This window comes from Protobothrops mucrosquamatus, unplaced genomic scaffold (genome assembly GCF_001527695.2).
Source record: "Protobothrops mucrosquamatus isolate PMUCROS unplaced genomic scaffold, P.Mucros_1.0 scaffold605, whole genome shotgun sequence".
Taxonomy (NCBI): Eukaryota; Metazoa; Chordata; class Lepidosauria; order Squamata; family Viperidae; genus Protobothrops; species Protobothrops mucrosquamatus.
This window is the reverse complement of record NW_015386903.1, coordinates 647,937-667,802: the sequence shown is the minus strand read 5'-3', so window position 1 is coordinate 667,802 and position 19,866 is coordinate 647,937. Positions and strand designations below refer to the sequence as shown.

The 19,866-nt window shown below is 47.6% G+C and overlaps 1 protein-coding gene across 1 annotated transcript; it reads right to left on the bottom strand.

Annotated features, from left to right (window-relative positions):
* Nucleotides 1-5,024: 5,024 nt before the first annotated feature.
* On the bottom strand, nt 5,025-15,591 carry E2F4 (E2F transcription factor 4). The gene is made up of 10 exons (XM_015817590.1): nt 15,463-15,591; nt 12,833-12,942; nt 11,904-12,065; nt 10,588-10,631; nt 10,232-10,293; nt 8,568-8,850; nt 7,449-7,640; nt 6,628-6,675; nt 6,102-6,146; nt 5,025-5,164 (listed from the first exon to the last, which is right to left on the bottom strand). The coding sequence occupies exons 1-10, from the start codon at nt 15,589-15,591 to the stop codon at nt 5,049-5,051; spliced, it is 1,191 nt and encodes a 396-aa protein (XP_015673076.1). The 3' UTR covers nt 5,025-5,048.
* Between the last annotated feature and the right edge of the window lie 4,275 nt (nt 15,592-19,866).

Here is a 19,866-nt window from a genome sequence, read left to right as displayed (position 1 = left end):
TCGGGTGCCTTTTTTAGAATCAAATTTGAAAAGCTGCGGAGCTTTTACTGCAAACCATCATTGCTCACTTGTTCCCCAGAACTTGGCATGCAAATGGGTGAGGGGGGGAAGGAGAGGAGGACGAGGACAGTCACTCAAAGTCACATCTGCCGAGCCACTGCCGAGAATTTATTATTAGTCGGAGGGGTGGAGAATTAACTAGAAACCCACAAATGGATCGACTTCTAGGAACCAGCCCTCGCTTCAGGATGAAAATTAGAGTTTGTCACTTGGATGATTCAAGATACTTCCTCTTAATTCCACCGAGAGAGCCGGCCTGGCTTGGCATTCTTCCACCAAGCACCGATGGAGGGTGAGACCTCACTTAAATACCTTAACTTAAAAATCTTAATAACTTAACTGCTCCAGCACCAAATCCACACAATCCCTTTGGTCCTCACTCTGCTCAACCCCACCACCTCCCCCTACCCAATATATATATATATTCCTTTGGCTCATCTTTTGCTTCTGGCAAGGGCGGCACCAGCACCGCCCAGCCCAGGAGTCGGCTCAGCCTCGCCAGGCCTGCCATTTCCAGCCCGGCCTACCTTGCAGGGCTCCACGGGAGGGTGACCAGCTGGGGAAGGAAAACCGAATTAAGCAAAACAGCCGGTTCCCGCTTTCGATTTATCCTTCCCAACCGTCTCCCGGAGGAGGCAACTTCAGAGGGGAGCCAGACCGGGCCAACAAGAGCCGGAAACTCGGCCGCAAGTCTTCCCCCGCCCCCCCACTAAACTTTGGAAAAGGAAGAAGGAGCTGCGGGACTCCCCGAGACTGCAAAGTCCTCTTACGCGTCGGCCAGCAGCTGCCCGAGCCTTCCCGGCTCCGGGGGGGGGGAGGAAAAAAGGGGCGCCCCCGCCTCCTCCGCTTCTTAGCTGGGGAGGCTTCCTCCGGCCATCCGTCCCCGCGCTCGGGCCGGGGATCAAGCGGCGCGCTCCAGGCTGGGAAGGCGGCGGGCCAGGAGCGCCCGGTCCGGTCCGGCCCGGCCCGAAAGAGGCGCCTGCAAGCCGGCGGGCGCGGCGGAGAAGGGCGGGCGCCTCCTTGGCCAAGCGGCGCTGGAGAGACGCGAGTCAGCGCGCAGCAACAGCCGCCCCCGCCGCCGCCGCCTCCTCCTTCCCCCGCTTGGCCGCCCGTCCTTCTCCCGCTCGGCGCTCGGCAGTTCCGGGGCGGCGGCCGGACGGGCTGCCCGCCCCCGAAGGAGGACGGCCGTCTCCGCCCCTGGGCAGGGAAGGCAGGAGGGGCCGGACGCCGCGGAGCGTCCGGCGGCCCGAGCCTGTTGCGCGCGCCCAGCACGTGCGGATGCAGCTCCGGGCCGGGCCGGGCCGGCCCGCGAGCGCCGAGGCTTCGTCCCGCTAGCCAACACCCGTTCTGGCGTTTGCTTTTAGGGTAATATAGTAAATTGAACAATTATTAGAAGAATGATGTGTCTGCATAACTGCAATAATGATGTGTCTGCATAATTGCTCGAATAATGAGGTAATGCATAATCACTGGGAAAATTCACTGGGAAAGTTCTGTGTCAGTAATATGTGGCTAACCAAATGCGCTTTGCACATGGATACTTTGTATGTAGCAAAACCTTCCATTGTAGGCCTGTGAGAAACGCTCCTAATGTATCACAGTGTGTATTTCAATGTGTAGCCCTTTGTTCTTTAAGGAGGGGAGTATAAAAACTGAAGTCTAATCCCGCCCTCCTCGTTCAGAATTGCCTATCTCCATATGCCTCTCAACCTGCGCAAATAAACCTCTCTGCTAAACCCCTCTGGAATTCGTAAGAGTTCTTTCGTTTTCCACAAGAAGGGGGTTACGTGAACCGTCTAACCGCGGGCCGGTCTTTCGAGCCCAGGGCTGTTTCTCCAGCTGCATTGACCGGCTGTGGAGCCCTTTGCATAGGGTTGCCAGGTGTCCACTATTTGAGTGGATAGTCTGCTTTTTTCACATTATGTTCACTATTTTTTTTCACAAAATAGTGGACATTTTTTTTATTCAAAAGCTTTATGATGAAATGGTACGTAATCTAAAGCTGTAGTCTACTTTTTTTTACTACTTAACCCCCCCCCCCCATCCCACTTGTCCGCTATTTTTTGACAGCAGACCTGGCAACCCTACCTTTGCAGGTTAGCCTCTCCTTTCCTCCCAATGGCTCCTCTCTGCTCCTTCCTGGAATTGTACCACGAGGCTCCCAATCCAATTTCAGATGGCCATTCTTTGTATGCTCCTTATGTAGGATCCAGGGTTTTATTCCACTCCCGCCTTTTATCCACAAGTATTCATAAGCCCACCTGGGACCCCAAAAAGGCTACCTGAAAAGGACCCTGGCAGTCAGGTGCCAAATCTTAAAAACAGTCTCCGCTCAGGATTTTTTGTAGTTCCGATATGGCAAATGTGCTATGGAGGGTATGAATTGCATTCTTCGAAAACAGAGGCAGAAAGCTTTGGAAAGTTTGTTTATTCACTCAGGGAAAAAAAACTGTACAAATATTACAGGCAAGTCTCTTCTGCTGCAAAAAAGTATAAAAATAATCTTTTTATATGAATCAAAACTCATTTCTCTCCCTTCCCCCACCCCAAACATTTCCTCTGTGCATCCTTGGGGGATGTCATCTAAGGGGTCAGAGCACAAGAAGGTGACAGCAAAGAGAAAGGAAGGTTTGGCTGCTAAAGAAGAGCAGGCCCAACCACGTACAAAAAGCAGAGAGGGGATGCAATGAAGGCAGGCAAGAGAGTCCTGTGGCTTGCTGGGGAAAACCACACAGAGCTGGAAGAACGGCTCAGAAACCCTGGAGGTGGAACCGTGTCCTTTCAGGACAGGTGAATGGGACTCCAGAGGTTTTTTTGAGATCGTCACCTGCCTGGAGGCAGAGACAGGTGCTCCTAGGCTGGAGAGGTGAAAAGCAACATTCCTATCCAGAAAAAACTCAGAAGTTGCTTTCCTGGACCCTTGAGCCCAGGGTTTTCAATCTTGGCAGCTTAAAAGATGAGTGGACTTCAACTCCCAGAATTCCCCAGCCAGTACGGCTAGCTGGCGAATTCTGAAAGTTGAAGTCCACCCATCTTTAAAGCTGTCAAGGATTGAGATCGGTGGCTTTCGTCGGATTCTTAAGAGACCCACCCAGCTTTGCCTAGATCTCCTTAATGACAATAGAAACATTCCCTGATTGGGTGGTTTTTTTGGGGGGGGGGAAGAGAGAGATCAGGATCAGGCCTGCCCGCTCGTGTGAACCCTTCCACAATACTAAGCACACTTCATTCAGTCCCTTCAAAAAGAGATTTTTCAGCCAAGCAGTTCAGGCTGAACTGGGATGCGAGAGAGCTCCCCCTTCGGATCTACACCCTTCCCATCCCAGTGGCCCGCACTGCAGGCAGTGGGCCTTTGTCAACTGGGACGGCACGTGCGGAAGCCTGAGAATCGGGAAAGTGACATTCGGGGTTGGCACGTGGCGTAACCCGGATGCCGACGGGCGATGAAAAGGATATAGTTTTCCAGGGAGAGATGTCCAGAAGTGCAGAGGGGAGGATATAGGGCAGGGGTAGGCAACCTTGGCTCTTTTAGGACTCGTGGACTTCAACTCCCAGAATTCCTGAGCCAGCCATGCTGGGGGGAGAGAGGTTTCCAAGCTGAGCCGTGCTGGCTCAGGAATTCTGGGAATGGAAGTCCGCGAGTCATAAAAGAGCCAAGGTTGCCTACCCCTGGTATAGGGGAAGCGAGGGCTCCTTCCATGTGCTGCTGACCAGCAAGGATCAGGAGAGGTCCTTGATGGAGGAGGCCGATGGTGCCTATCGGAGAGAAGGCGGGAAAGGGCAGGCCATGGCTAGGTTCCAAAGAGAAGTCGGACTTCGTCGACAGGACCGGCAACGTAATACAGCTAGCAAATCGCGAAGGGAAACAGCAGCCCCAGTGCATCCCGAAAAGCCCTATTCTAGCAGCTGTGGAAGGAGGACACACTATTGAGACTCACTTCACTACGGGTGTGTGTGACTAAATCTCCTCCATTGGAGGCTCCTGAGGGAGACACAGGGGGCCTTGAAAGAGAGAGAGGAAGAAAACCTCCCATTAGCCCCAGCCAGCTCTTCCCTTGCTGATGCAGCACAGCTGCAGATGGGGTGGGGGGGGGGGTTGTAACCCAGGACGGGTGTGCAAGAGGGTTTGTGTGGCCCAGCAGGCAGGTCCACCTGCTTGAAGCCTGAACTGTGTTTTGCGCACCCTTTACAAAATCATTTCTCAGTTTTGACTCTTTGGAGGAAAGTGACTGTGCAAAACTGGCACCTTAAAAAACACGCACTCGCGCACACGCACACACACACACGCACACATATGATAAGTCTACACAGCCTAAAAGGAAAGGGCTTCGTGCTTCGTGTGAACAGATGGGCCAGCAGGGTTACTTGAAACGCCACTTCTAAGCACATAAAACCGATCGGCTGAGAGGCCTGCATTCCATCATGCCAAAAGCAGACAATTGCTGAAGAGAGGAAAAGTCGTCGTCTGGATTATACAAACAAGCCAGAAGGGAGGGTCAGGGGTGGGTTTTCCTAAAAAAAAACAACTACCTGGCTACGGTTTGGCTGTTCTGTTGGTAACCAGAAAGGAAGAAAGAGGGAAGGGGGGGGGGGAAGATGCAAAGTGCCCCCAGCAGTGCAAGGATGCCCAAACAGGCTAGGGGGGGGGGACTCAAGGAAGCGCTTTTGCTGTTTGTCAAGATTCAACAGCAGTGCCTGGGGAGGAGACCCACCCAGGATCCAGGGGAAGGGGAAGGACAGGACCAAGATTAGCCAGGGAAGAAGAAGAGAGGAAAAAAAAGAAAAGCTGGAGACGAAGCTCCCATCCTCGTTGGTTTTCGGTCTAGACCAGAGCAGCTCTGTGTTTCACTCAAGCAGTAGCAGACAAAGAATCCAAAATGAAGACTTGGGGGGCTTTCCCGCACATTCCCTCGAAACAGGTTTGTTTCTTTAAAAGAAAAAGAAAAAAAAAGAAATCCGTGTCCCAAAGTCCATCCTGGCAGCCAAAGTCAGAGGTTGAGGATCGGGACGTCGAAAAGGTCGCACACCCCTTCGCTCTCGTCCAAGTTGTAGATGTAGTCGTGGTCTCCGGGAGGGGGGGAAAGGCGGAGTAAGGGTGCAAACACTGCCCGGGAGAGAAAAAGGAGGCACTTAAGAGGCCTGTGCCTCTGACTCAGGAATCCCACACCTTAGCCCAGGGGTAGGCAACCTTGGCTCTTTTAGGACTTGTGGACTTCAACTCCCAGAATTCCTGAGCCAGCCGTGCTGAGGGGAAAGGGACAGGTTTCCATGCTGAGCCATGCTGGCTCAGGAATTCTGGGAGTTGAAGTCCGCAAGTTATGAAGGGGCCATAGTTCCCCCATGCTGGCTCAGGAATTCTGGGAGTTGAAGTCCACGAGTCATAAAAGAGCCAAGGTGGCCTACCCCTGCTCTAGGAGGCTCACCGCTTAGAACAGGAGGACTTAGGACAGGGGTAGGCAACCTTGGCTCTTTTAGGACTCGTGGACTTCAACTCCCAGAATTCCTGAGCCAGCCATGCTGAGGGGAAAGGGAGAGGTTTCCAAGCTGAGCCAGGCTGGCTCAGGAATTCTGGGAGTTGAAGTCCACGAGTCATAAAAGAGCCAAGTTTGAAGACCCCTGGTTTAAATATTGAAATATTTTTCCTCACAGTCACGTGATCAAAATTCAGGCATTTGGGCAGGGGTAGGCAACCTTGGCTCTTTTATGACTCGTGGACTTCAACTCCCAGAATTCCTGAGCCAGCCATGCTGAGGGGAAAGGGAGAGGTTTCCAAGCTGAGCCATGCTGGCTCAGGAATTCTGGGAGTTGAAGTCCACCAGTCATAAAAGAGCCAAGGTTGCCTACCCCTGCCTTAGCCCAAGGTTTCTCAACCTTAGCAATCTTAAGACGTGTGGACTACGGTTCCCAGAATTCCCCAGCCAGCCACGCTCAACTAAAACAATGCAGATTTTTTTTTTTTTATAGCTGCACTCCCTCGTTTTCTCGGCTATCCTGTGTGGCCTCACTCCAAACCTGTTGAGTTGAAGAAACGCAAGTCCTACCTTCAGATGACATCAGCTCTTCCAGCAACTCAGAATTCACAGACTCTATGGGAAGAATAATAAAAAAAAAAGAGAGAGAGAATGCACGGGAAGTTTACGGGCTTTGCGAAATACCTGCGTGCCTATCCCAGTGCCCCAAAATTGATGGGGTAATTCTTCCAGCCCAGCTCCTTCTGTCTCGTGTCTCAATGCTCTCCTCTCTTGACTACGTATGAGTAATGGGGCAGATCCTGCAGGCTCCCACGTGAGCAACATCAAAACAATGCGGAGGGGGGAATTTGCTGTATGAATGTAACGCGTTTAAATGTTTTAATCTTTCGGCACGTAAAGTCTTCCTTACGAGCAGAAAACCAGCACGGGAGACCTAAGCCAAGAAAAGTGCTTCCTTCTGTTGCTATTCCACAAGAGCCCAACAGAGGACCTTAATCAAGTTTGCTTAAAGTAGCCTGAACTTTTCTGAACTTCCAAAGGAAAAATAGGCAAAGCACAAACAAGGGACACTGCTACGGGGACACTAGCAACGCACCTCTGGTTGGCTCAAACATTTCTGAAAGCTCTTTGGGAAATTCCAGTACTGGAAAAAAAAAAAAAGAACAAAGGTTGCACATCTTAAAGACCAATGCGATTGTTAGGCCGGCTCTTGTTTCCAACCTGAAGTCCTTCAGATGTTTGGGGCTTCAATTCCCCACAGGAATAAAGATAGGAATTCTGCAAACAGTAATCCCAACACATACAGGAGCCCAGGTAGGGAAAAAGGCCAAGGTACAATTCCAGAAACTGCAGTCTGCTAAGAGTTCTCGTTTTTATGTCACTCAAAGATTCCCATTGTCTACAGCAGTGTTACTCAACCTTTAAGCCCAGGGGTCTTCAAACTTGGCCCTTTTATGACTTGTGGACTTCCAGCTCCCAGAATTCCTCAGCCAGCAAAGCTTTGCTGGCTGAGGAATTCTGGGAGTTGGAAGTCCACAAGTCATAAAAGGGCCAAGTTTGAAGACCCTGGCTTTAAGCTGGGTGGACTTCAAGTCCCAGAATTCAGGCTGGCTGGGGAATTCTAGGAGCTGAAATCCACGTTATCTTAAAGCTGTCCTGGTTGGGAAACACTTATCTACACAGCTCATTTCTCTGGTTATCCATCGCTTCCTCTATCTCTGCTTCATTTTAGCAGAACGTCTGAGAAGAGGAGCCAGGACACGCTGTCAAACACACCAATGGGCTTGGAACTAATAGCACCCCATATCCAGGTACAACGCAGGGGTCAGGGCCAAACAAACTCAGCCTGGATCAGGGTCTGTCTATTCTGATCCATCATAACTGCCCACCCGAGAGCTGAAAGGCTGGAGCACTTACTTTCTGTGGGGAAGGACTTGATTGGTTCAAAAGAGGTGAAGGAACTGGATAGGACAGAGCTGCTGTCCAGCAAGGCGGAGGACTGGAGGGGCTGCGTATCAAGCCCGGCCGGTGGGCTGGTTGGTACCGTCGAAGGGGTGAGCGAGTCCAACCCCTCACTGCTTTTGGATTCTGCTGTCGGGTTGCCTGTCTCTGCAATGGGAAGACGGTCACAGAAAAATAAAGATAATTATTTAAGCTTGCGTGCCGCTCGATGATCTATTGTGCCAGATGGATTCCACACAGCTGGGGGAAAACAGCTGGCACTCTCATAGCAAACGTCAGGAAATGTACTTTAAGCTCCTCTCTTGTAAAGAAACTCAAAGTTAGCACCTTCCCATCACTCTACGCCAGCCCAGGGGAGGCCTTGTGGCCAAAGGGTCATTTTAAGTGCAGGAGATGCTCCAAGCAGGGCTGTTAAAACAGGCTCCCGTCTCATTCACATTCCCAATATGAGTGTTTTTTATTTTTAAGAGCAGAATTCTGTTCCTTCTCCGGGAAAATCTCTGGAAGGGTCAGCCGACCTCATTCCTGCTCTTCCGATGGGGGAGCTGCCATCAAAATCTTGGAACGGCCCAGGTGATCTTTCACCCCTAGGATGGCTGGCTTGGAATACGTCCGACTGCAAACAGGGCCAGAAAGGATTTGCATTTTGGAATGCTTTTCCATATAAGACTCCGTTGTTTTCATGGAGAAAAGTAAGCATCCGCAATAAACCTGCAACCCTTTTGCTCAATAGGTTTGTTTCCTCCTAAGAAAGGACGTGGCGTTATGCGATTTCCATCTCAAGATTCTGGCTGTAGCAGAAATTCAAACGAGGGTTGTGCAGCAGCAAGTAAAACAGGGCAAGGACAAAGTGGATCCAGCTAGGACAAAACCTAATTTTGATCCTTGGTTTCACGTGACTACGTTTCTACAGAATTAATCTAATTTAATAGGGATCTGCCTCACCTTTTGGAGGTGCCCTGGGAGCAAATGATTTGAGTCAGCAAATATAATAGCATAGCTACTGGTCCACTTTTAAATGTGCCTTTAAATTTAATGAATGCTGTGCGTTTCACTCGTCCCTTTGCAGCTCACCTGCCACAGTGGCCGGTTTGGGTACAGGGGATCTGTGGTCTTGCGTGCTGTTGGGTACAGACACAGGAGGGTGGGCACCACTGGGAAGAGATGTCTCCTGGGAATGGGGAATGGGTGGCTTCTTAGAGGGTGTGATTGGCTGGCACTGAATGAGGTCTTCAGGGGGAGGGACGGGAAGCACCACCGGAGGAGAGCTCCAGGCATCCTTATTTACTAGGAGAACATCGATGGAACCGCTGCTACTCTTCAAGTGGATCTGGTATTTCCTCTGCCCGTTTAAACCCTAGAGAGAAAGAAAAAGTAAGGTTGCACGGTATATGAAGTATATGAACAATATATGAGAACGGCATTGGTGCAACGGCATCGCCTGATGTCCTCACAATTGGAGAAACACACAACCTTGAAAGGAAACCCATGATGTCAGTGTGGAATTCTTTCTTCTCTAGGTACAGGTGAGCCCAAGCCTTCTCCATCGTCACTAAAGGAGAGGCCTCTCTCGAGTTGTTGAGCCCCACATCCAGACATATCTTGGATGAAAGTAGCCTATAGTATCAAGAGGAATTGGGGGGTGTCAGCTCAGCACAGTTCCAGGCACCTTAGAGCAGGGGGCTGCATCAGCATTGCGGTTGCCCTTGAGGCGGGTGGTGGCCAGGGTGGGTGCAGCCTACTGGGTGGGCGTGGATGGAGTGGGTGTAGCCTACTGGGTAGGTGTGGCCAGCTCTACATCATTCGTGTCAAGGGTGCCTGTGGGGGCCTGGGCAGGAATGGGACAGATCTGAGGGTCTCTGGCAGAAGGGGGTGGGATCAGGGCAAGCGCCAAGGCATGGTCCACCGGAGGAGCCTCACTGTTCCTCTCAGGCCATGGGGGGGTGGGGGTGCTTATGGAGCTAAGACTGAATGCGTTTCAGCATAGATGGCCACCACAAAATTGTACATTGGCTCCCGGCCGGCCTAGGCCAGGGCCAAGGCAGAGGGGGCCGTTCCCTCACTGTTTCCAGGATGGCTTCGTGGGCCACATGAAACCACTTCGCGGGCCGCATCCGGCCCCCGGGCCTTGTGTTTGACATGTCTGAATTAGAGACCCTAGGAAAGTTGAACATGAGATCTGCACAGAATAGAATCCATTAAGATCTCTTAGGCCGGGGTTTCCCAACCTTAACATATTTAAGATGCAAGGACTTCAACTCCCACACTTTCCCAGCCAGGGGAACTCTGGGAATTGAAGTCCATGCGTCTTCAAGGTTGCACCTGTTGGGAAGCCTTGCCTCCAGCCAAATAGATATTTCTGCAACAGCAATATTCCCTTGGGAGTAATCCACAAGAGACTTCATGGGGATGGTGATTACAGAGTCGCTTTCTTTTTATCACTGTTTTTTTTTCCTTCCTGGTACCCATTTTTTTTCTCTCTCTCTCTTAACTTCCTTCTCTTCCTTCTGCATCTTGATTCCCCGGACATCAAGCTAAATTGGACTGCTCTTGAATATATATCTAACTATTATTGTTTCTGGAATGCCATGTTTGATTGGTAACTTTTTGCAGAGGGCTTTCTCTTCTTATGTTGTGCTTGTAACCTGCCAGATACGTTTGGCTGCAGAAGGCCCCCAATCCCTGAAGCTCAACTTGAAGAGAGATCTCTGCTAGCATCTCCACACTTCTACACCCACCTCAGGGACAGGAACTTCTAGCTGAGTTCCTGACGGAGCTCGGATGGCCAGCAGGGTGTCTCCTGCAACGAGAGACCAAAAGGATGCATTCAGGAAACAGAGCTAAGTTGAGAGGAGCAACACAAGGTTATACACTCCACGGTTCCTAACCCCAGCTGAGCGCAATGTTTTCGGCCCCTAATTGCCAGGACGTTTCTTCCCATTTTCCACACTCCCAATTCTACCCAGAATGCTAAAAAAGCCAATCAAAGAGAAGTACATCCGGGGGAAGAACCAATTGCTTATAAAGATGTTGCAGAGGTGGAATTATATGAAACAGGCAGGATCCTAGGGATCAAGTGACACAGCCTCCTTACCTGGGAAGCACTTGCACAGGTCCTCGTCGGTCACATAGGCTAATGTTCCTGAAGTTAAGTGAAAAAGCAGCTGCCACTGGCATCCAGCAAGATCATTCCCCCACGGTATTTTGTTTTTCTTTTTTACGACCCTGTAATCCCTTTTTATCGGGGTGGAGTCAGGGCGATTGAATGGAGCTGAGCATTTACTGTCAGGATGCCCTTCCTGATGCCTATGCAGGGTTTGCAGCAGATATTTACTCTTTGTGCCTGGATAAACATCTGTCATTGCCTAGGACTAAACTCTCAACCTTCCGAGTGGGAGGCGAGTGTATTCACCTCTAGGCCACCGCGTCACTCATTTCCTCCAACAGAATATAAAAAGAAAATCTTCCAGCATTTAGGACAGAGGTGAACAAGTTAGGACTCCAGGAGCCTTGCTCTTCAGCCTTCTGCTCCAGTTCCACCACATCACTGCTAGATTATAGGAATGCCACGGTTGAAAATCAGTAAGTCGTTTTCTGCCATTCCGAAATAGATACACACAATACATGTAGCCTACACCCTAACAAGTTTCAATCCTGTTAAAAATTAATCATCCTTTTGTCCTACCCTCTCACCACCAATCCTGGAAAACTGGAGCCCAACCAGTTTGTATTGTTCATTGTGACTCTCCACTGGAAATACACCAACGGGCCACCAACACGGGGAAAAAATAATAATCTAAGGAAGAACTAGGGCAAAATCAAAGCAGGATAAGAGAAAGGATACTAACTTGAAACACAAGGAACACTATTATTGCACGTTATTAGGACAGTGGGATAAAAGAGCCTTTTCTAATTTGATGCTGGCAGTTTTTCTATAACACTATGCAAATTAGGTTACCTGCCTAGAAACTTTTGTAGCAGAAAATACTCAGCTTGCATTAAAAAAAAATTGCCCTATGCAAATTGGCATCATCAATGATTTTCCAGGACTTGATATTTTTTGCTGAAAATGTGTCCATTCACTCTGAGACTACCAATTCCAGAATTCCCAGACAACATGACTGAATTCTGGGCACTGCCACCCCAAATGTCCAGGAAGAAGAACCATAAAGTTAGGCCGGAGCAGAATCATCAGAAAGAACCTACATTTGTCCGAAATGGTATAGGGTTTCCTGCCTGAGCAGGGGGTTGGACTAGATGACCTCCAAGGTCCCTTCCAACTTTATCATTATTATTATTATTATTATTATTATTATTATTATTATTATTATTATTATTATTATTATTATTATTATTTTAGCATCAAGGAAACAAGAAAGCAGAAAGAACCAGAGTAGACTCAAAGGATATTCGTTGTTCTGTACGTCATCGGTGACGTTTCTAATACTCTGCTGCACCCACATCTTTTGCTGCTCCAGCTCGCGTTCCCGATGCTCCAGATCCTCAATCTCTGCTTTCAGTTCAATCAACTTGTGGGCAATTTCACGGGTATTACAGCCAGGCCCAACACCTCTGACAAGAACAAGAGAAATCAAGGGATTGGTCTCCTCCGCAATGTATTAAGAGTCAGATATCAGCACCAATGTCCACTTTAACAACACCCAAGGCCTGCAGAAGTCACGGTGACAACACCTTCCAGTTTTTTTTTTTTTTTAGTTCTGTCTTTTCCAAAGAAAATTCAGTGACACGCTTAAAGCACCTATGAGAGAACTCAAAGACCCCTTTCAAAGTTCTTCTCTGCCTCATAATTTCCTGGGGGGGGGAATCCCCTTTAAAAAGTCTCAAAAGTTCTCATCCCTGGAAGATCAAGTACCTGGTCAAAGCAATAGGAGTGAACTTCCTCTTTACCACTCCATGATATTTTCCTGTTATCCACAGTCACTCAGCTACTGATAAAGTTCTTCCACAGCTGGCTTCAGTGAAACATTCAGACACACACACACACATCCCCAGCTGTCTCCAAGGTGCTTTTTCAAAAGGCAACTGGACTTTGGTTTTTCCTTGAGGAAGACATTTTGCTTCTCATCCAAGAAGCTTCTTCAGAAGCGAAACGTCTTCAAATAAAAGCAAAGAAAGAAAGTCCAGTTGCCTTTTGAAAAAGCACCTTTGAGACAACCATGACCTGGATGACTGAGAAACTCCACAGACACCCCACAGCTGTTCAGAGAAATTGTTCTGCTTCTGTTTCACACATGACTGGCTAACAGAAGATGCAATTGCAGCCAGGATAGGACTTCCAATGGAAGCTAGTGTGAGGGCTTCCGTCTCCCACTACTCACTTCCACTGAATACTGTTCTTCGATTTCTTCTCGATTAATCCAATGCCCTCGAGGACATTTGTAATATCATAAATACGTCTCTTTTGCCGCACTGCCAGAGTATCTGCTGCCTGTAAAGGCAAACAAACAAAAAAGAGGTGAGTTCAAAGGCACCAGAGTGTAAAAAAATACCTGGAGCATCACAACACAAAAGCTATGTTAATGACATCCTACCCTGTTGGCGAACTTTCTTAAGGACTCTACCTCAATTGCTCAGGACAGTCTGTTTTAAAACTGAAAAGTGCCAATCTGTTTTAGGAATGAGTATTGTGGTGTGAAACTGTCAAAAGTTATCACCAGATCTAACACTGTACAAAGCAGCTGCAACCACCACAAAATGGAGCATCTCATACAAAAATGAACTATTGCTCAGATTAGACGAATGTGCTTACTGCTTTGTCAATTCATCGACAACGGTTGCTAATCAAGAATGGCCCACAATCTTGTTCCTTGGGCTATTTATTTGTTTGGATTCCATTTTAATTTGTTTCCGGCATGCTGCTGCAAATTTAGTTCATTACTTGACATGGTTGAATCGTTTTTCTTTTATCCTGGCTACGTATATAGATACTGAAATGACAGTGCTGTGCCAGTGAACTTGACCCACTTTTTATTTTCCTGCAATGCATTAGATGAAAGTACCGTCCTGTAGTGGCTATTCACAACACGCTTTTCTATTAGTTGAACAAGAATTACCCACAGATATATAGATTTATAGATTAAATTTTTACGATGCCAAAGAATTGTTTTCACCACAAAAAGTAACATACCTATGCTTTGGATTTGACAAAGCCTGTCCATACTTCCTTAGAAGCTGAACCTACTGAAGGCAAATGAATTTATTTCTAAATAAACACACATCAGGTTTTGTGCTACCATGATAATTATAAATGGCATTGGCAACACTTCTTATCACTGTTTCCTTTTGGAATAATAAATACTGTCCAGAAACCACAAGTTGCTGTTGTTAATTTATTCAACAGAGGGCTAGAAACTTGTGGCCCTCCCATTTTGAACTGTAACTCTCAAGACCCAGCCAGCATGGCTATTGGCGAAGGAGGCTACACGTTCAGCATCAAAAGGGCCATATTTCCCATCTATGATTCACATGGGGATTCAGTCATATATGTCACCCATGCTCTGTTAAACCCCAACTGTGGTTCACAGTAGAAGAAGCAACTTCCTGCCCAGGTTTTTGCTCTGGGTTTCCTATGTATGCTCCTGGGTAGGAAAAAAAAAATCTACTCCCCGGCTACAACATGTTCTTAATTTCAAGAAGCTTGGGACTCTTCGTTCCCATATAATGCAGCAGAATAAAGATTTCTACGGAAATTAAACCCTTCCAGCCTGTACAGGAACCCAAAGCTGCTGCAAGTCCCGCCGTTCTTCATCACCCCTAGGGACCTCTTCTACCTGCAAGTAGGCTAAACACGGGCAACGGCTTTGCTGCTGCCCACCCATCCACACCAACGCCATTCGGCTGAGGTTGTGCCTCGGCAAGCACGCAGGTGGCGGATGGGAGGTGTAGGAGAAAAGCGAAAGAACGTGCTCCCACCAGCTGGCAGATGGGGGCAAAAGAAAGAATCAAAGCAAACGCCAGTCCAAAGAGGGTGCCAGCCAGGCCCCAAAGATGCTGGATGAGAGAGAGAAAAGAAGTATTTCTAGCAGGACTACTAGACTCTGCAACAGCTTTGTTCCTGATGCCATCCATCTTGTAAATTTGCAGGATTCTTTTTTTTTCCTCGCCAGGTATATGTATACATCCGAACTAGACTGAGTGCTTTCTGTGTCATATATGTGTGTGTGTATGTGGGTATATGCATAATCCTTTGCCACGTTTATGTAGTGTATATTGGAGGTGGTTACCCTCTGAGAGCTGAAGGCAATGAAGTTTCATTTTAACGCATGCCAATGAGTGTACATTTAAAGTGACAATAAAGCTATTATTCTATTCTATTTGCTCATTGCAAGTAGAGATGGACTGAAGACCCCAAGCACACCAGAGGTGTCGTTGCGCCCCCCCCCCCCAGTGACCGAGTCACGTTCAAACAGAAGCCGTGTCAATACGACTAAACAGGGAACACGTGCACGGGCGCACACGCATGCACACAGGAAAAAGCCACACGCCGCCGGGGCAAAGGATGCTGCTGCCCGCCCGGCAGGCTGAGCCTGCCTCTCGCCTCTTCCAAGCACCCTCGGCTCCCTCGCCCGGCTTTGCACCACCACCACCAAGCACCCCTTTCCAGGTCGCAGCCTCCTTCCCCGGGCGGATGGGACTTGTAGTCCTCGGCCTCCGAACTGGTGGAAGGGAGAAAAGACCGGCCAGCAAATCCTCCCCCCCAACACACACACACACACACACACACACACACACACATTTATGGCCAGGGGAGCCCGAGTCCTCCTTGGAGGCTGCGGCAGAGCCTGGCCGGGGGAGGCGGTGGAGCCCCCGCGCAGGATGATGGGCCTTGTAGTCCTGCCTCCTGCAAAGACGGCGGCTCTCCCTGCCGGAGGAGGGAGCCGAGGGCTGCTCTCCGGGCGGCTTCCTCGCCTCGCCCCCCCGACCCGCGTCCCCCCCCCGCCGGGCTCACCAGCTTCAGGTCGAGCACGCCGTCCTTGGCCTCCTGCAGCAGCGAGACGAACTTGGTGGTGAGCAGCCCCAGGCTCTTCTCGTGCCGGCTCGGCGCGCCCCCCGGCGGCTGCGGCCCGGGCTCCGCCATCCGGACGGCTCACACCTGCCGCCCCCGCCGCCGCCGCCGGTGTGCGGATCCCAGCGCTCCGCCGCGGCCCCCGCGCGCTGGCCCCCTCCGCCGCTTCCGGCCGCCGCGGGGCATGACGGGAGGGGGAGGAGCGAGGGTCTCCATCTTGAGAGGGGGAGGGCGGGGCCTCGCGGGCCGCCTCCCCGCCCTCTTCTCGAAGCCCCGCCCCCTCCAACCGGCTTTTCTGGTTTGGTCTTCTCTATTCCGCGGGAAGAGAGAGTGTCTCTTTCTCTCTCTCTCTGTGTGTATGTATAGCGACGCCTACTGGCCAAGAGACGAAAAGACTCGGCGGAGCCCTCCCTCTTTGCAATGCTCGCTCGTGAAGAAACGAGCGTCCCTGCTGTGTTGCAGAGTGTCCCATAATCCCCAGCCGGCATGGATGCTTTGCGATACTAATGTAGTAAAATGAACAATTATTAGAATTTATTTATTTATTTATTTATTTATTTTATTAAATTTATATCCCGCCCTTCTCCTTGCGGACTCAGGGCGGCTAACAATCAAGTAAAAAGTACACAGATAACATTACAAGTTTAAAAATTAATTAAAAGGAAATATTTAACTGTGATCTAATTAAAATATAATTAAAACCCCTTCTAAAAATTTCCCCTAGGCCAGTCCTGCAAGCTGGAATAACGATTTGTCTGCGTAACTGCAATAATGATGTGTCTGCATAATTGCTCGAATAATGAGGTAATGCATAATCACTGGGAAAATTCACTGGGAAAGTTCTGTGTCAGTAATATGTGGCTAACCAAATGCGCTCTGCACATGGATACTTTGTATGTAGCAAAACCTTCCATTGTATGCCTGTGAGAAACGCTCCTAATGTATCACGGTGTATTATCATGTGTAGTCCCTTTGTTTCTGAAAGGAGGGTAGTATAAAAACTGAAGTCTAATCCCGCCCTCCTCATTCAGAATTGCCTATCTCTAATATGCCTCTGAACCTTGCGCAAATAAACTTCTCTGCTAAACCCCTCTGGAATTCGTAAGAGTTCTTTCGTTTTCCACAAGAATACAGTTCTCATCCTCCTCCAACCGGCATAGCCAAAGGCCTGTGGACTGAAGCCGAAAGGGCTTGCCAAACTGAACTTGACAAAAGGCAGGACAAAAATAAAACAATAATGGTTAATAGTGTAGTGGTTAAGACAGGGGTAGGCAACCTTGGCTCTTTTATGACTCGTGGACCTCAACTCCCACGAGTCATAAAAGAGCCAAGGTTGCCTGCCCCCTGGGTTAAGACATCCGTATACAGCTCAGGAGTCCTGGATTTGTTCTACTTTGAGGACAAAGTCAGCTGGGTGACCTTGAGCTGGTCCCTCTTACTCAACCCATTTGTAAATTTCCTCCCTTTTTATCAAGAGAAGAGATAGGTGTCCTGCATTCTATTACCATATAAGTTGAAGATGCTCTTTTTCTTCTCAGACAGAATAATTTAATCAACCTGAATAGATAAAAGTTCCAAAACAGAACCACACGATATGTGAATATTTTCAGTTAGGCCCTTTCTACAGAGCGGTACCCGTGTTATTTTCCACACCATTCTTATATCTCAAAACTCTGCTTCCCACCCTGAAATGCAGCACAAAAAATTAAGCTTGCGAATTGTTATACCTAGAGTTATCTGAGAATTACGTAACTTAATTGCATTGCTATGTACCAGTAGTCAGATAACTAGACTTTCCTATCTCTTGCAACTATTGATCTTCAAGTCAGCAGGAAACGGAAAACATGCATGTTAACAGAAGGAGGGAGGGAGGGAGAGAGAGAGAGAGGGAGAGAGAGAGAGAGAGAGAGAATGCAAAACTCCAAGGACAGCGTTCAGGGAATAAAATACTGAATTTGTAAGATATTGCTATGTTTTAGAAATCTCTTTGGGAAAAGTATTGTTACTATGTAATAGTTGCATATAAAGTATCCCTTCTGCCCTGTTTATTTTTGCAAACTTAGTGTTACATTGCACAGAATCTGGGAACAAATATCTTGGAATGCACATTCTTCATAAGAAAATGTGCTTATTCCTGAGAAGTAGGCATACATAAGGGATGTTTCTACATTGGGCCCAAGTTGGCAGTGTAATTGACCAACTCTACCCTTGTAATTGACTAATGCCATGACATTTTAACATTTTTGGTTTACAATCTGTTGTGACTGATCCAGGGGGAATTTGCAGAAAAGAAGAACATTAAATAAATTTTAATTAATGGAAAGAAGGATACCAACATGGTTTTAAGGAGCATATCCTGTCTGAGAAGAAAGAAGTATATTTGACTTATTTGGTAATAGAACACATGGGACACATATCTCTTGTCTTAATAAAAATGGACAAAATTTGCATGTCTATGGAGATTCTCAGTCTTCCAGGTCATAACTGTCTCAGTGGTGCTTTTTCAAAAAGGCAAATAGAACTATTTTTTCCTGGAGGAGGAAGAAGACCTTTTACCTCATCATAGAATAGAATAGAATAGAATAGAATAGAATAGAATAGAATAGAATGGAATGGAATGGAATGGAATGGGATAATGAATAGAATAGAATAGAATACAATACAATACAATACAATACAATACAATACAATACAATTCTTTATAGGCCAAGTGTGATTGGCACACAAGGAATTTGTCTCCCGGTGCAGAAGCTTTCAATGTACATGCAAAGCAATTGAGTAATAATAACCATAATAATAATACCAATAAGAGGTAGTAGTAAAGAATAAAGGATAATAACACCACAACCATACAACATAGAATTAGATGTTGTAATAGCTATAATTATAATTAGACATAGAACAGTACTGTGAGGATTAGGTGTTCCGCCGAGTGATGGCACGAAGAACATCTGTCCCTGTGTCTAGTCGTTTTGGCATGCAAAGCCCTATAGCATCTTCCTGAGGGGTGGGAGTTGAAGCAGTTTATGTCCAGGAGGTGAGGGGTCTGTAGATATTTTCTCAGCCCTCTTTCTAACTCAATATAAAGGTCCTCAATGGAAGGCAGGCTGGTTGCAATTTTTTTTTTCCCCCTGCAGTCCTAACTATCCATTGGAGTCTGTACCTGCCCCCCTTGCTTGCTATACCAGACCAGAAAGTTATTGAAGTACAAATGACAGACTCAAAGATTCATCAGTTGAATCTTCAGGTCCATACCGATGAAGCTTCTTGGATGAGAAGCAAAATATCTTTTTAATAATAACAATAACAATAATAATAACAACAATAATAATAATAACAATAATAATAATAATAATAATAATAATAATAATAATAATAATAATAATAATAATAATAAAGTTGGAAGGGACCTTGGAGGTCATCTAGTCCAACCCCCTGCTCAGGCAGGAAATCCTAGACCATTTCAGACAATTAACTGTCCAGTCTTTTCTTAAAAACTTCCAGTGTTCTTCTGTTCCAGTATTTGAGAGGCTGCCACAAAGAGGAGGGGGGTCAATTTATTTTCCAAAGCACCAGAAGGCAGGACAAGAAACAATGGATGGAAACTGATCAATGAGAGAAGCAACCTTGAATTAAGGAGAAACTTCCTAACAATGAGGACAATTAACCAGTGGAACAGACATGCCTTCAAATGTTGTGGGTGCTTCATCACTGGAGGTTTTTAAGAAGAGACTGGACAATCACTTGTCTGAAATGGTATAGAATCTCCTGCTTGAGCAGGGGGCTGGACTAGAAGACCTCCAAGGTCCCTTCCAGCTCTATTCTGATTCTGATTTTTCTTCTTCCTCCAGGGGAAAAAAAACATTCCAGTTGCCTTTTTGAAAAAGCATCTTCGGAGGAAATTTACATTTTTTTTCTATTGATGCATTAGGTCAGCTCCAGAGTTGGCATAATCCAACACACAGTCTCTTGAGCACTGTGTTAGTTGGCCTGAATGTTTAGAAATAAAACAAAATATTCGTGAAGAAACTGCATCTGCAGGCATGGCCTGTGCAAAGCAGAATGAGAAAGATCTCTGGATCCTGGCAAAGGGGAGGCATGGATGCTTGCTGTGGTCAAAAGCCAGCAGCGGCATTGATGCACAGAGCTATTTTGTGCTGCTTCATCTGCATTCCCAAAGAATGAAACTGACCGGTAGATTTACTGTTTCCCCCCCCCCCCCGCCTTCCTATTCCAACATCCTGAGTGTTTTTGCTTCAGTGTTATAGAGCAAACCCCCAAGGAGTCATGAGGAGTATTAACTGACGGAAACGCTATTCACTGCCTCGGCTTCCTCTGCTCAGCCCC

Excerpts from the sequence above, each read along its gene's own strand:
- E2F4 (XM_015817590.1), bottom strand. The coding sequence starts at position 15,591 with ATGGCGGAGCCCGGGCCGCAGCCGCCGGGGGGCGCGCCGAGCCGGCAC. Across the intron at positions 12,943-15,462 it reads GCGTGCTCGACCTGAAGCTG|GCAGCAGATACTCTGGCAGT; the intron begins GTGAGCCCGGCG and ends TTGCCTTTACAG. Across the intron at positions 10,294-10,587 it reads CCTGTGCAAGTGCTTCCCAG|GAGACACCCTGCTGGCCATC; the intron begins GTAAGGAGGCTG and ends CTCTCGTTGCAG.